Raw genomic sequence first — 18,151 nt, 5'->3', positions numbered from 1 at the left:
GCCGTGACAATGCTGTGCTTACAAGGATGCGAATCATCAAAAAAAGGTGTATCGCGATTAATGATCATTTACATACATTCATATACAACGAATCTTCTAAATATATAACATTTCAATACTGCCTTACAGATTAAAAAGATCCCAAGTCACATTGTCGCTTAGGTCGTCATTACTATACTATAAACATGAGAATATCAACCTAAGCGACAATGTTGCATATATGTCGTTGTGATTTTTGAGACGCATTAAAATTCCCAATAGTTAATATTTCAGAAATTCCAATCGACAGAAATTTATGTAACAGAAATTTCATTTCACAGAATTTCCGTTAAACTGGTGTATTATAGGTAACAGATTTTTATTTGGACAGAACTTTGGACAAAATTTTCATCCAACAGAAATGCCTCCTAACAGAATTCTCACCCAACAGAATTTTCGAGCAGAATATGAGTGAACAGAATTTTTATTGGACGGAATCTCGTTCTAGAAGAAGCAAGAAGTTTCGAATAGCAGACCTTCTATTAGATAGAACTTTGATTCGATTGAATTTTCATCTAACAGAATTATCACTTAACAGAAATCTCAGTTTTCTGTCAAACGAAAATTCTGTCAGGTGAGATTTCTGTTAGATGTAAATTCTGCCAAATCAAAATTTTTGTCCAATAGAAGGTTTGCTATTCGAAACTTCTTCTAGACCGAGATTCTGTCCAATAAAAATTCTACTACACTTATATTCTATTAAATAAAAATTCTGTTATGTGAGAATAATTCTATCAAATAAAATTTCTGTAATGAAAAACAATGAAAAGCATCATCCGGAAATATGATCAAAGGGCAAAATGTCGTTAATTCCGGAATGATAATTTTGTGCGGTGCGAGTTATGAAACTTTGGAAAAAATGGATATTTATTCCTTATGTTTACAAACAAGTGCATTGTGTTCAAAACTGCTTACGATTACAAGTGCTTTTTTAATTAACAAAATAAATAATGACATCAAAAATAAAAATTTGACTTGTTCCTGTAAAGTGGGAGAGAGCCAATCGTATAAAAACGTTTTAGTTGTAAAGGGATAGGGATTCTGTAGTATAGGTAAACATCAGAAATCATTTTAGTTTTGTTATGAAGTATAAAGAAAACGTTATATTTTTAGTCATTTTTAGGACTCTTTAAAATACAATTCCAGATTTTTAAAATTAATCCCTTGTACAAAAAATAACTATTTCCAAATTGTAAACAAGTATTTTTGTGAAAATTTAAATATTCGCTTGGTTATTTCTACTAATTGGCACAATTGGGAAGAAACGACATGTCAAAATGAAATGATAAAAATATAAAGCACAGTTGTATTTGATGATGTTTCAAGACCAAAAATCCGTTCTATTTAAAATCCTAGCTGATTCTTTTTTCGAATTATTATAAAAATACGGTTTTAAAAAGATTATGCAATAAAATACAATATTTAATAGCTTAATAATATGCATATTATTTTTATTTTATATTTTATTTATAAATGTAACATTATATATAGTGACAATTCATAACAGTTAAATCTTACATTAATATTTATTTCATGTATGCTTAAAAGAAAACTCAACGCGACAGCTTCTTTTTACTTTGTTCCATATAAGCAAGAGAACTTCAAGTGAATTGATTTTAGAACGTTTCCAAAAGTCGAGAAATACTATACATGCACAGGTTTGACAGCTTGTTCAGACCGTATTCATAAACCGTCACTGCTTAAACATCAAGACATTGCTTCAAGTATTTCGTAAGTGCAGGAATTTTTTAAATTTTGGAAACGCCAATACTTTGCAAAACTTTTACAAGTTCATCCATATTTTTATCCAAATCATTTTTTTGATTCTTGACAGAAAAATTATTATTGACAATTTTATTCATTGCTGTAATAATTTTTTTTGTAGAATCAGGAAAATGATTTGGATAAAAATATATATAAATTTGTAAAAATTTGACAAAGTATTGACGTTTCCGAAACTTTAAAAATCCATTAGACAATGACGGTTTAGGACTATGGTCTGAACAAGTTCACTTGATGATCCTGCTTATGGAACAAAATTAAAAAAGCGGTCGTTGAGTTTTCTTTAAGAAACGGAAAATTCAGATTAGAAGCAAAACAAAAGTGTTTTTGAATTTTGTTTTGATTTCGTTAAAGTCTCTCTGTTATTAAGATATTAAATGTTGTTTTTTGTTGCACAATCTCCTTAAAACTGTATTTTTATAATAATTCGAAAGCAGGAACAGCTAGGATTTTAAATACAACGGATTTTTCGTCTTAAAACTTAACTAAATACACTGTAAAACGAGAGGTATTAATTTAATACCAACTTTAGGCACTAAATTGCCTTTTGGTTCTATTTTAATACCTAAAAATTGATACTATTTTAGTACCTTCTTTTTACAGTGTACAAATGTGCTTTACATTTTTGACGCAATTTTAATTCGACTTGTTATAAGGTTCCACAGAAAATTAAAAGGCATTAAAATAAGCTGCAACGCTTATTATTTTAATCCAATTTTGCTTATTTTAATCCATTTTGGTATTAAAATAAGCAAAATTGCATTATAATGATAAGCATTGCAGCTTATTTTAATACCTTATAATTTTCTGTGCTAACATTATCAGAATAGACTCCTTTGTTGTTGAAATCAGAATTCAATTTCGTTCCCGCACTTTGTCGTTTTGGTGGTTGGAAATATATATTTTAATTATCTCCATATATGTGAAATGAATTGAATGAAATTTTTATATCCATTCCTTGTCCAACTATTGATTGCCAATAGTGGACCACATTTTATAAAATTATAAGATGCGATATTGCCATTAATAGGCATCCAATATTGTTTGTGAACTTCAGCAAAAATAATGATTAGTTCGTTTTGCTATCTGGGTTTATATACTTCGGCTTATTATGTGCATAATTTTCTCCCCCTAAAGTTTACCATACACTTCATCTTTAATTGAAAACATGAAACTTCTCAAAATAATTAACAATATATAGAAAAAAACGAACCAAACAAACATTAATCAACAAATTCAACTTGATATTATACATATAATAACGACTCTTATAATTAACTCCTGTAAAATTGCGCAGGTGAATCATTAAAGTCAAGTATAAGTAACGTAATTAAGAATTCTTTGACTACCATCATCATTTCTTCATTCCCTTATAATTGATAATGACAAAATGACGTAATTCAAGGACTAAAACAAAAAATGAAAGAGGGAAACCGTGAGCGATAAAATAATTATTATTGAAGCAGCTGTGAAAACAGAGCTGGGCAAATAACACTTTTTAAGGAAGCCTCTCTCTCTCTCTCCCTCTCGCATCTTATCCTTTTTTGATGTCGTACATCGTTGTTATAAATGTCGTGAGATGCGATAAGTTCGTAGAACTATGCTGTACTTGTTAACGCATTGTTTACACGCGTTCACATTTAAAATTACAGAAAACATATTTCTCTCTATCTCTCTCGCTCTCACTCTCACTCTCCAAGTTTTAAGTAAATTCGTTTAAAATTTATTATATAGTTAAGATTTGAATAAAATTTAGTTAAGGACAGAAATGAGCGCAGACCTCAAGTAAAAAAAATTTATTTGACATTTAAAAAATTAAAATATTAATAATATCTATCGGAAGAATAGATATTAAGTTTTAAGAAAAAAATTTAAAACTTACAAAAATTATTTATTTACATATATTTTGCATATAATCAAAATTTTTTTTATATCGGTTATTTAAAATTTTTTTAAAATGATTCGATTTAAATGAATCATGGCTTATTTTCTTCAGAAAACAATTCTTAACATCTTCACCACAGGGATTTTTAAACAAAAGCATCATTTTTAAAAATATTATTTGTTTAAGAAATAATTTTCTCTATTCATGAACAAATAACCTATTTTAAAAAACGGTGCATTTGTTTAAAAATCTCGGTGATGAAGATGTTAAGAATTATTTTCTAAAAAAAATAAGTTGCATGATTCATTTTTAGAATCATTTTAAAAAAATTTTTAAAATCGAAACAAAAGAAATTTTGATCGTAGGTAAAATATATAATTAAATAATTTTTGTAAGTTTTAAAGGGAAAAAATATTTACCTAGAACAGCGAAAGGTTTCACTATAGAATAGCAAAATTTTTAATAGTATTAGTTTTAGTTTTTTAATTGTTTTCCCCAATTTAGTGAAAGTTTTCGCTATTTTTTTCCGTACAAATTTTATCTTAATATTTAGTATCTGTTAAATGTCAAATAAATATTTTAAATCAAACTTTTTTCTAAATGAAAATTTTACTATAAGCAAATTCTACTTAAAGTTATTCAGCTAAATGAACACCCAGAGAAAAGATTTCTTTGATTTAAAGAAACCAATTTCTTTGACTTGTTTTCTTTCATTCATAGTAAAATTTTCTTTGCAACAAAAAAGCTTTTTAGTTTCAAAGAAATTTGTTCATTAAATCAAAGAAATTCTAGCATTGATATATAGGGTCAAAGAAACATTTATTTGAATTAAATAACAAGTTTCTTTGAAACGAAGATAATTTTTTTGGATCAAAGATAATTTGTTTAAAGCAAATAAATTTTCTTTGAATCAAAAAAAAAAATTTTTTAAAAAAATTGATTTCTTTGAAGAAATTTTTTTTCTAGGTGAATTTTGTTAAATAAAATTTCGGCTAAATGAAAATTCTACTAAAAGCAAATTCGGCTAAAAAATAATCGTCTGAGAAAAAATTCTCAATCTAAAAATTCTATAAATATACATATTCGGTTCAATAAATATTACATAATACCTAAATAAAAAATTTTGTTCTATGATAATTCAATTAAACGAAAATTCGGTTAAGTATATATACTTCATTTTATTAATATTTAACGAAATTTTCAGATAACCGCGCCACCTAACCCCGAATGTACTTTTGAAATATTTATTAATTTTTTATAAAAACTGTTAATATAAATGAAAAAAATTTTTTTGTTTCTTAATAACAAATGTATAGAGGTCAAAACTTAATATTTGAGCTCTTCTAAAATGAATTTTTTAAAGAGATATCACAAAAAAATGAAGAGGTTAAAAAATTACTTTGGAGTGCCAAAATCAGTTATTTTAAGGCCATGTGGGAAATACCCACGTGACCCCCATGCAAAAAACATGGTATCGTATTACCAAGTATTCTCTGAAATGGTAAAGAATTTTTGGTTGAAATTTGTAAAATATGATAGAGAATAGCATTCAGAATGGCGCTGTTCTCGGTTTGAAGCAAAATTTTGCGTTTAAGTATTAAAAATAAAAGTTTGAAAATTCCCATTTTTGAACAAAAGTTGAACTCAACAAGGCGGGGGTACACACAGACGTTGCGTGAATGTATCAGTGGTCCAGGGAACTAGCGCCAATTCGAGTTAGTGGCCGCTCAAAGAAATAAAAAAAACCTATTAACTCCAGTATTAATTACTTCTTTTAAATTATTTCGCATTCAATTATAGTAAATAAGTAGAACAGCCCAATTCCTTCAACCCTGTTTTATCATTCCTCAAAATTTCAACCCGAAATTTCTTCTTATTTCTGAGAATACTTGGAACTACCAAAAAGTGTCTTTGTCTCACATGGCCTTAATCTATACTCCACAATAATTAATGAATATTAATGAAATTTTGTACAAACTTACAGTTCATCAAGTACTTTAAGCAGAATAAAGAGAAAAATTAATGTAACTTAACACTTTTAAATAAACTCAAGTGCGCCAAGCAACCCCTGCGCCAAACAGCCCCGGTATCCCCTATACCAAAAGGTACAAAAAAATATATTTAAAAAAAAATTTATCATAAAATAGGAGCATTCTCTTCTATATATATGACCTTTTTGGAGGTTCAAAATAGGCGAACCATGGCTATAGAGCCAAAAAAGAACCTGGAATAAAAATTTTATTTTAAAAATACCGCTTTTTCGGAAAATAGCGATTATATTAAGTATTTAAATTTGTATGCGAAAGATATCACAGAAAATTAAAAGGCATTAAAATAAGCTGCAACGTTTATTATTTTAATCCAATTTTGCTTATTTTACTACCAAAATGGATTAAAATAAGCAAAATTGGATTAAAATAATAAGCGTTGCAGCTTATTTTAATGCCTTTTAATTTTCTGTGATACCTTTCGTTGGAAAATAAAAAAACGAATAAAGTAACTTTTATAGGGTCAGTCGGGGTAAATCCGAACGGGGGGTAAATCCGAACGCTAATTATTTCAGCTTAATTAAAATTTTTAAAAATAAGTTCGATATGAGAATTTTTACCTCAGATCCTCTTGAAGAGATTCTAAGTATTATCCCATTTTTTGTTTGTTAATTAGCAACAGCATAAACAAAGATAACAAGTATTGCAAAAAAGATTGAAAATCAAAGATGACACTCTTTCAGTATTTTGTCTCGTATTTGAAGAAAAAGAAGCTAAAAATTCATTTTATTATTTATAATTGTTTGTTATGAATACTAGAACAGAAACTATATTTGATTTTTGCCTTCTGTAAAATTTTATTAATAATATCAGACCGTTCGTATTTACCCAAGAAAATTGGAAAACTGGGGTAAATCCGAACGGTATTTTTAATAATTTTTTTTTACATCAAAGCCACACAAAATTGTTTTTATTTGATTACACTATTATTTTAACATTATATAAAAGTACATAGAAAAAAGTTTTTCTTTCTATACGTATCCTCGTTAGTAATTAATAAGCAGAAACTTAATCTCTGTTCTCTCGAAGGAGTGTTTCAATTTTTTTGCCAAATGGTTTGTTGAAAAAAGTTTTTCAGGATCTTAATAAAATTTGGTATTCTACGGTTTTTGGGGTCGCTAATTACCAATTTGAAGTCAGTTTTTCAAAATTCAAAATGGCGGACGAGAATTAAAAAATTCATTGGATTCGCTCGAAAATTGTTACTCGGGGGGTTTCAGGGTTAGCAAATTTGATCATTTTTAAAAATAAGTTTTAGGAAAGTACGCCATTTTGAATTTAAAAAATTTGACTTTTATTTTTGTATTTACATTCAATCACTCCAAAATACTTTCTGTACCAAGTTTTGCAAAAATCCGTTATGATTTGATAAAGTTATTGAAGGTTTTAATTGTGTAATGCATTTTAATTTTTAACCTGTTTGATTTTTGTATTTATATATGATGCATTATTACATAATAGGTTTATTATCGTATTTTTTTTGAGTTTTTATATAAGTTTAACAATTGCAATACTTTAAATTTATTTTCCCTAAGATTTTTCTGAAATACAGTGGCGTTCGTATTTACCCCCATATTTTAGGAAAGTTGCAAAGTATTGAGGTAAATACGAACGCTAAGTTTCCTGCGATTGTAATTTATCAAAAATTTTTTCTACCCCATAAAATTGTTCTATGGAAGTAAAGTAACAACTTCATGCACCAGAATACCGGAAGTATTTTTTTTTAAAGAAAAAACTTATGTTATTGTTGAAACTTACTAAAAGCGTTCGGATTTACCCCGGTTGACCCTAATACTACTTTAAAAGTAAAACCGGAAGTTTCCGCAGTTTCTGTCAATCTTTACTCCAGAAATAGTAAAATTTACTCCGAAAATAGTAAAAATTATTACGTAAAAATTGACAGAAATGCGCAGAAACTGCGGACGCAGTTATTACGGTTTTACTTTTAAAGTAGTTAGAGTTACTTTATGCGTTTTTCCATTTTTCTCCGTGTATACTCGCCATTTTCCAAAAAAGGGGTATTTTCAAAACTTCCTACGTGATCTACTATAGTTTATGATGATGATATAATTTCGACATTATAAAATTCAATTAAAAATATAGAAATTCGATATTATAAATATCGATAAATTGCAAAATCGGATCAATGAGTTTTATTTTAGGGTATAAAAGAGAGACAGAAAGAAAGAGAAATATGTGACTCGTGACCAGGAGGGCGTTAATGATAGACAACATCTGCTTCATGTATATACATACTATCTTTTCTTTTCCCTCCTTTTTTTTATTCATCTTTTTGTTCGATTTTCTTGGCTCGAGAGTGCCCGTTGATTGATGATCCGCAATGGCTAAGAGTTTTTTCTTACAAACACCACTTGAGTGATACTAGAACGATAAGAACACACAAACATATATATATATATATATATATATATATAAAATAAAAGAAGCAGGTCAACAAAAAGATGATATTTCGAAAGCTGCGCTTGAGAATATCATTTACATTTTTCTAAATACATTATTATGATATCATATAATTTTTACAGCATCAAGTTGAATTTTTATCTCGAATCATTTTTACATTGATTTTTAACGGAAATTTATAAATTTTTCAGAGAAAAAATTTTTCTTTTATATCTATATATTTGTATACATATATTATATATAGACATAATAGTCTGACTCTCTGAGGGTATGACCGTGTTTCCTCCAATTAAGGTTGTTGGAGCATTAACCTCCAAGAGTTATATTCTATTACTCAAATTTCAATTTCCTGGATAAATATACGAATTGAATTCTTTTTTTTTATTTATTTTTTTTCTATTATTTTATTTAATTAATTTAGTATACACCATGATTGTTTTTGAAAGTTATGTTTCTTAAATATTATTTTTTATTATAAATATTTATTATTTTTATTCAAAACTTTTAGGATCCTATATTATTTATTTGAAACGATTTGAAAAATAAATTCCTTTTTCTTTCCCCTTTATGTATGTTTTGATATATACATATATTTATACAAAATACCACAATCGAGAGACAAATTAAGATAAGTGCTTTCAATCCTTGTAAAAATAAGGAAACAAAAGTCGAACTTATTTATATTATTCTTCTATGAGGAGGAAAAAGAAATCAAACTATTGCGGAAGCTGAAAAGTTTATTTTTTTTTTTGGATACGTTTGACTTCAAATGATTTCTGAAAACCAAAAACAAATACTTTCCTTTTTATTTAAAAACTGAATTTATTTGTTTAATTTAAAAAATGGCAATCGTATTAAATTTAAAAAAATTTATTTAAAAAAAAGCTTTTGCGGATACCTAACTTATTGTCTGGAAATGTAGAATAAATTTTTTTTTATTTATTAAAACGAGGCGTCTTTCAACTATTTTTGTAGATATATAAGAGGTTCTAAGAAAAGAAGTATACTATTGTAAGAATATATAGCTTTGGGAAGTAGAGTAATTCCTTTGATATAAGTGTATTGTTACTTACAGTTTGGCACATGAGAGTATCGAGCGACACAAAACTTGTCTAGGAAAACACATGAACACACACACACACACACACACGTACGAGGTTATACGTATTTAAAATCGATCCTAAAATAATAATTGTTTTTTTGTAAAAAAAAATATTTATTTTTGCATGGCGACTCATGAATATTCCCTATAAAAATCAATATATGTTTCGAAATTCGCAAATATGGTTTATATAAAATATAAAAAAGAGAAAAAAAAATTTTTTAAACAAATTATTTAAACAAAAAAAGATCCTCAGGCCTACTCTAAAAAATTTTGCAATTTAGGGTTAAGGATCAAAGAAACATTTATTTGAATTAAATAAAAAATTTCTTTTAAACGAAGATAATTATTTTTTGAATCAAAAATAATTTATTTAAAACAAATAAATTTTCTTTGTAAAAATTTGAAAATTTGAAAAATTTGTCAAAGAAATCTTTTTTCTGGATGGTACATTCGGCTAAAAGTATCCTATAAGTTAGACGACAAAAAAAAGTTTTTTTTACCAAAGTTATAGAAACTTGAAGTAGTAAGTATAATAGCTCCGCGTTTGGGGCTATTATACTCAGAAAAGTTTGTTTATTTATAAAATATCCTTAACATTTTTTTATACAGATTTAGGTATATGAAATCTTTTCTGCAGATAGTCTAGATTAGGATAAAGAAATAGAAAATCTAAAAAAAAAATTTCATAACAATTGTTTAACAAATTTGAAAGTTGAATATTGAAATTTTACGAAAATCTAAATCTAAATTAACATTTTTTAAGTTAAATAAACAACTCAATATATAGTTTCTAACAAACTTTTTAAGTTATTTTATGAAGAAAAAGTTATAAAATTAACATGAAAAACAAAATAAATATTAATGAAAGTTATTTTTTTGAGGTTATGTTGTACCTTATGGGCCATTCAAGTATTACGTAAGCATATTTTCAAAGGTTTTGGATCCCTTCCCCTCCAAAATAAGCATATTGTAATGAAAAAAATTAGAATTTTGTATGGTGATTGCAACAATTTTTTTTTCTACTTTTACGACTTTTTGAATTTTTTTCTACTTTCTGTTAAAAAATTAAGTAGTAACATTTAGCACCCTCTATAATAAAACTATCAAACAATATATTTACACCAAAAGTCAAATTTAAATATTTCATTAGGTATAAATATTTTATTAATTAAAAACTGACGCTGAGTATAATAGCCCCTGGGTGATTATAATAGCCCTGGTTGACGGTATGTAAAAACAAAAAAAAAAATGTAAAAAAAAACCTGCCGAAAGTTACAAAAAATAATTAATTTGTTTATAAAAATCGCTATTTTTTATAGAAAAATTCAAATCTTTTTTTTATTAAAATATTTTGAAAGTCTATGAAAAACTGAAACTTTTTTCTATTGGCAAAAATTCCTAAATTCGATACTTTTTAAAATTAGATGTCATTGAAATTAGATCTCTACTTTTAAAAAACCTCAATAAAATCTAGATTTTTAAAATTTTATAACTTAAAAATTTGGGCACTTATACTATTTTTTTCTGCAAAGAACGAAATAAAAATATATTTATCCGAATTTAAAATGTCATAGTTAGATTTCACGTAGAATGTACATATATATATATATCATAACGATATACAATGAATTAAGTTTAGAAAAACAAAAAGCATAAAGTGCACGAGTTACCGTTATAAAGTTTTATCGTTTCTCATTAACATATATGTATTCGTGAACTTGATGTATATAATAATTATCATGTGATTCACGGAGTACATCTGCTTGACAATAACTCATTGACCAGACAATTAGCGAAACTGAAAATTATAAAATCTAAACGCGATATATTAGTCAAATACGATGATTTATAATTGAACGCGATAATGTAACAGTTGCGAGGCGGACAAACAATATATAAAATTATAGATAATCGCTAATCTGCATCTATTTTGTTTAATTAATTCCATTCTAATGATCCTTATTATATCTACAATTACATACTTATATGTCGGGTACATTTTTAAATTGATTTAATGATGTTCATTGTCTTTAACTCACTATAACAAAAATTATTTGAAATTATATAGAAAATTAGAAAAAACTAAATTTTAATTTTTAAATGTCAGAATTTGCAATTGACCGAATTTTGATTTATGAATTCTTAAAGCACCGAATTTTCATTTGACCGAAATTGCAACTGACCGAACAAACATAACCTATACAAAAAGATTTTGGCGCGATTTTGAAAATTACCCAATAAGAAATTATGAAGAAAATTGTCAACTTTTAAATTTGTTTTTTTAAAACTTAATCTTTTTTACCTCCCTGAAGTCGGCTTCGACGCTCAGCGCCGAAAATTGTTTTTCGCAGAATCAAAAATTTCAAATTATTTTTTTTTAATTTTTCAATTCAAATAATACCTTGAAAAATACTTCTCAAGGCATTGTGTGGACCAAAAATCTTTTTAAAAAATGTTTTGATATTTTTGATTCTGCGAAAAACAATTTTTGGCGCTTAGCGTCGAAGCCAACTTCAGGGAGGTTCTTTTTTTTTGCATCAAACATTTTTTTTATATATACATTTTTTGAGTTTTTGAATAATCTATCGTATGGATTTTCCAAAAATTTTAATTTTTTAATTTTCAATAATTTAAATTAATTCTGGATTGTAAATAAAAAATAAAAAATTTTTTTTAATTCCTAATTTAAAAAATTAGCATATATCAACAACGTAAATTTTGAAGGGTTAAAATTTCACTCGTCCTTCCCTTTAAATAAAAAATTTTAAGTTATTAAAATTTATAGTTATAGTACAAAATGGCCCGGAGTCTTAGGGGGCCCGGCCGTTCTGGGTTTGAAAAAAAATTAAATATATACTAAATTTTATTTGAATTAACTGTGTGCGGATAAATATTGTATTATTATTGTATAAATATAAGTATGGTCCTGCGTTTTTAATTGGTTCGCAACAAGAGATGGGAAAGTAATTTACCTTATGTAATTTACATAGTTTGTTTACAGTAATTTACCTTCTATTTTATAACCCGAGATTTTTACAACAATGTATTTTTGATCGAGACAGGTAATTTACGTAAAATACGTGCATGCAATTTACATGAAAATTCTCCAGTGACGCGTCACTACCCATCTCTGGTTCGAAGTGTAGTCATCCAACCTTGCTTGCTGTCATTCTAGTAGCGGTATCACCTGTTTTTAATGTTCCAGATGAAGTAATGTTGTTAAATTTTTGCATTCATCTCAACAACAAAAAATTAGTGTTGTATGTTGGTTGCATATGGTACAAGAGGCAATGAAAACACATCGATTAATTAGTATTCTGGTGCGAAAACAATAAGAAATAATTAATCTTTGAACACAGTAACTTGTGTACTTGAATAATTTCCTATTTAACGTATTCAACGATTGAAATTTAGAATAGTTGACGTGATATAAAGAAAGAGATCTAAGAATTAAATCATTTTAATGTTATGTTTGTGATGATTTTACTTTTTGTGTATTTTCAATCCAAAACTTACAAACATAACCTTAAATTTTTTGCTTTTTACGTGCCTTTTTTTTATATCGCTCCACATATGTTAATCATAAAAATATTGTATTTAAAACGAAAAGTCTTGAAGCATTATAATTTAATTATAATGTATTTCAATTTACAAAATAAAAAAAGTTATATTAAAAACTTAAAGTCTAAAATAATTCAAATGAAATTAAAAAAAAATAATTTAAGCATTTCTCATCCTACTATATGGCCTGCCAATGTTGATTTTCCTGGAGCACGTGCCAGCTCTCCAAGACCCTACACTTTTTTAAAGAAAATATATTTATTCATTAAATATTTATTTTGTATCATAATAATCAAAATAAACATTTTACTTTCTAGAAAACTAACCTTAAAAAATTTGCTTTATTGATTATAAATTTTATAGATGTGAAAAAATTGTTAAATAATTATATTTTAAAAGCAACTTTTTTTGTGCATTAAATCTGAATAATAAAATTTGTGATAATATTAATAAATATCATGTTATCTAAATAGTAGTTTAAATATTTTTTATTTTATTAAAGAGTGTCGTTCACTGTTTTCATACCATACATTTTTAAATTAATATTATAAACTTTTTTAATTTTCAACTTATGTATAATAAATTTTAACTCAAATCTTTTATTTGAAATTTATTTTATAACTAAATATTTAATAAATTCCGATAAAATGTCATTTAAAATTAAAAGTATACCCAGGGTGTCGGTCACTGTATACCCTATAAATATTTATTTTGTATCATAAAAATTTCCATCAATTTCTTAATGTTAAAAAAAATTGTCTCAAAAATTTAACTGCATCTGTATACAAGCTTTATCTACTAATACACCAAATTTTATTAAAAAATTTTAATTCACTATATACGATATTATAATCTCTAACTTTATTAAATACTGCTAAAAATATAGAAATTTGATAATTTGAAATTCAATGCCACAAAAAATTGTAATATGTATAATTTCCGTGAGTATAATATTCATGCGTGTCCCTTTTCAACATTTTAAGTTTCATATATATATGTTTTTTGTTGAGCGTTCATAAAGTAGTGAAAACGTTTTAGCAAAAGTGATAATATACATATATACAAGCAGGATATCTGGTTACAGGAAGTAGATTATATATTCCATATTTGTATATATATGTATAATACTCATTTGTAGTACAGTATCACTTATAATAAGAATCTAGTTTCACGACATGCGTGTTTATAATATGTACATATATATATTTATGTTTATATTTATATATAGGTAAGAGGAAGAGTGCAGTTGAGTTGCTGCAGGAATCTAAGGCCTTCTACGTGAAGAGTGAGACTGTACTGGACCGGAAACAAGAGTTGAAGAACAGCGGTCACCTTCAGGTATCTCAGTTAACAGCTCCCGGTGCACCTCCGAGGCTTCTTAGAAAATGCGGAAATCCTGTTCCCGGTACCATTCAACAGACATCCCCACAACTGCCAGGTCCACTCTCCCCGCCTTGTTGTTGGGCCACGTGCCACGAACAGGATAAGCGTAAGTGACAACAACATATATATATATATATATATATATATATATATATATATATATATATATATATACAACAAACGGAATTAATTCATTTCCCGCAATGAAGACACACGAGACAGAGGTAGCAGAGAGAGAGAGAGAGAGAGAGAGAGGCGCATCTGCCCCGAGGACATAATGTGTGAATGTTCACTATGTGTATATTTTGCCCTCGGTTTAAGACCTTTTCATTGTGTCCAATAGAATTATATATATAGAGAGAGTGAAGTCAATGAAAATATTGCTCACCGGGTGCTTGACACAAAAAGCCGATTTGACTCTCGTGTGTGGTATTCTCCGAATTCAAAAGTAGAGAAAAATTCCTTAAATGTTATTTCGAATTTTTCTAGTCGGAGAATTTTTTTCGAATTGAATTATTTATTTAACAGAATTTTAATTTAGAAGTTTTAACGTGCAAAAAGTTAGCAACGCCATTTAGTTTAAAAGAAAAAAATTATTTTTGCAGGCCTTGGATTATATATGACTTTTTCTGACTTTTTTCGAAAATACACAAATACAAATTTCAACTCATCGAAATTAATGTTGTTAAGAGGTGTCAATTATTTTCTGGCTTTATATGGAATCTAAAATTATTATTGTGAATTGTCAAAATTTAAAAAAAAAAAATTTTTTTTCACCATTTTAGTATTTTTTAAAAATATTAAAATTTTTAAAAATCCATACAATTGATTGTTCAAAATCATCAAAAAAGAATACAAAAATATTACCGATCAAAAATAAATAAAAATTATAGAAAAAGTTGAATTTTTAATGAATAATTAATAAAATTTAAATCAAACATAATTGGTTGGGTTTGGGGTTAACAATTTTTTTTTTTAATGCTTTTAGAAACTGAAATCATATTTCACTATGAAAAATGAAAAAAAAGTAATTTTTACAATTTTTTTTTTTCATTTTTTAGAAATATTATTTTTCTAAAACTTGAATTTTTTCAAAATCCATATGATTGATTGTTCAGAATCATGAAAAAAGTGTATTAAAAAATCAGTAATAAAAAATAATAAAAAATGGCGACAGATGTTTAAATTTTTAGTTTTTGAACATTTAGAGCTTTATTTCAAAAATTATTAATTCCTTACTTGTATTCTTGAGTTGACAAGGAATAATAAAAAAAATAGAAACAATTTTAATTGTTATAAATAATGACCAGAAGCGCGAAAAAAAATTTAAATTTGGCGCTTTTAGAAAAAATCGAGTTTAGAAAAAAATTTTAGGGTGTTAGGAAACAATGGGAATTGTTAATAAAAAAAATTCTTAACATTTTTTATCTTACTTATTGTCAACTTAAGTTGATAAATATCGTATTCCGATCGTTTCCTAACACCCTAAATTCTTTTTTACACTCGATTTCTTAAAAAAAAAAAAAAAAACCCCAAAATTTTAAATTTTTCGTACGCTGCTGGGCATTGTTTATAAAAATAAAAATTGTTACTATTTTTTTTCTTTAACACTGTCATCTGTAGCTGATAAATATCGTTTCCCGATCGTTACCTATACCACCCTAAATCTTTTTCTACACTCGATTTTTTCGTTTTTTAGTTTTAAATTGTCTGGAATATTTAATACCTTTTTCAGCAACAGAAATCACTAAAAATTTCAATTAAAAATCACTTAAATTCAATTATTTTCAAAAGTTTCAATTTAAAACCTTCTATAAAATTTAATTATTTCTAAAAATTTCAACTGTAACTGTTCCAAAATTTAAGATAATTTTTTTGGACCAAATTTTAAAATTCAAAAAAGCATTTTTTTAATTAGAAATAATTTAAAAATTATTATTCTCCAAAAAGAGTAAAAAATTTGTCTGCTGAATAAATACAATTTAGCACAAAATTAATTTTTTAATATTTCTAGGTAAAAAAAATTTTTTTTTTTTTTGTATTTTTAAAATTGAATTACTTTCTAAAAATTAAATTTTTCTTAAATGTTATGATTATTTCTTTTTGTGCTCTAGTAGCACAATTCAGCAATTTTTTTTATAACTTTCACCGGAGCAATGATTTTTCTAATATTATTTAATTTGAATAAAAAATCCACTAAACAAAAAATAGAAACACTAAGTGGTAATTTTGTTAAACTAAAATTTGACCAAGGAAGAATTGAATAAACAATCGAAAGAAAAGTTAGTCTAACTATATTTTTGAATCTTTACATAAAATAACAAAAAATTAGTCTTTAAAACTGGTTGAGTGCAAATACGTATTTTTTTTATTTTTCATATAGATTTAAAAAAAAAAATGTTTGGAGCAAAAAAAATTTTTTTTAATGAAAATTTCCCTTGTAATATCCCATTTAGAATAGTTGATTATAAAAATATAAATATCATGAATAAATGTATAAAATGAATAAAGGAAAATGTGTCTATACTATATTTTTTGCATATAAATTTTTAGCTGACGGAGTACTAAGTCCTCAACGAACACTGCCACCTGCGCTGCCACCGAAGAGCCCTCGATTGGTACCGGCTCCTCAGCGTCGCACTATTTCCGGTCCGCCTAGTGGTACCGGAAGCGATCAACTTCAAACAAAATTGCGTAGACTACTTAACACCGATAGCAAGGAAAATGTATTTTTTCCCGATAATAACGATTATCATTCAACGCAAAATATTCAAACGAATGGAGGCTGTCGAGAGGATAAATTTAGATGTTCCCCCGGAAGTTTTTCACCCGGATGTCGAGATGAGGATCGTACCACGGTAAGCCGCACATACTTCATCTTGATATTTTATATAAGAGAAAAAAATTACCAATGGCAATCGATACAATCATTATCAGATAGAAATCGACCCCTCCTTGTGGCATTTTATATATACAGAGGGGTCGGATATTTTCTACGTGAATAATATGTCTAGTGAAGGGGAAAAAGAAAAATAGAAAATATATCGTCTTCTCAACTAGATGATATTCTTATATATATATAATCAAAATTCATCTTGGATATTAAAGGAGGGAGCCTTTTCAATATTTCATGGTTTCTCACCAGTCAATATTTTCAAGGATTTTTATTTCTTTAACAAATTTTTGAAATTTTTTTTTTATTTCTATTCGAATTTTTCTTTTAAAATAAATTATAGAGTTTCACTTTTAAATTCAGTTTTAAATTATTTTTTTAATTTAAAAATATGATATTTAAATCGAATTTTTTGCCATTTGAGTAAATTGGGATATAAAAATTTTAAATCGATGTTAAAAAAATTTTAACAAGTATTTTGAAAATTGTTTTTCAAACCAAACCACATTTCTATCCGTGCGTAAATTTTTATTTTTTATTTTACGAAGCTGAAGTACGCACCGTTGATGATTTTTAGAAAAATAATTTTTTAAAATGAAAAATTCTATAATTTTTCGCCTAAAAAAATATTTCTCGTAATTTTCATTAATCAAAAAATTATAGAATTTTTTATTTTAAAAAAATTATTTCTTAAAAAATCGTTTATCATAAACGTTGCGTACTTCAGCTTCGTTTTTTTTTTGATAAAAATTTGTGAGACTAGTAAATATTCCACATTTAAACTGTCAGAATTTTTTGAAATGAAATTTACAATGTCAAACCTGACGATTTTCTAATTTTTGTTGTTGCCTTATTTTTATTCAACAAAATTTTTAATTAACAGAAATTCTATTTAGGGGAGCGTGAGGTTAAGCGGCGCAGTCAACATTTCTCAAAAACAATAACATTTAATTGTTCATGACGTATGTCAATAGTTACACCACTTTAACCTTTATTTTTGGTGGCATAACATTTAGGATTTTAATAACTCATAT

At 26.4% G+C, this 18,151-nt stretch overlaps 1 protein-coding gene across 3 annotated transcripts in view; it reads left to right on the top strand.

Annotated features, from left to right (window-relative positions):
• LOC127283944 (uncharacterized) overlaps positions 1-18,151 on the top strand; it is a 72,964-nt gene that overhangs the window by 42,222 nt on the left and 12,591 nt on the right. For 2 of the 3 annotated variants that reach the window (XM_051309133.1, XM_051309132.1), the window contains exons 3-4: positions 14,070-14,330; positions 16,778-17,082. In XM_051309133.1, the coding sequence (XP_051165090.1) occupies positions 14,070-14,330; positions 16,778-17,082 (566 nt within the window). The remainder of the gene's footprint in view (positions 1-14,069; positions 14,331-16,777; positions 17,083-18,151) is intronic. The other variant, XM_051309134.1, reaches the window with a different exon arrangement.

Source organism: Leptopilina boulardi, unplaced genomic scaffold, assembly GCF_019393585.1.
Source record: "Leptopilina boulardi isolate dan_hultmark-lab unplaced genomic scaffold, ZJU_Lbou_2.1 LbouV2_316, whole genome shotgun sequence".
NCBI lineage: Eukaryota > Metazoa > Arthropoda > Insecta > Hymenoptera > Figitidae > Leptopilina > Leptopilina boulardi.
The sequence above is the reverse complement of the archived record's forward strand: the minus strand, read 5'-3'. Positions and strand labels throughout refer to the sequence as shown.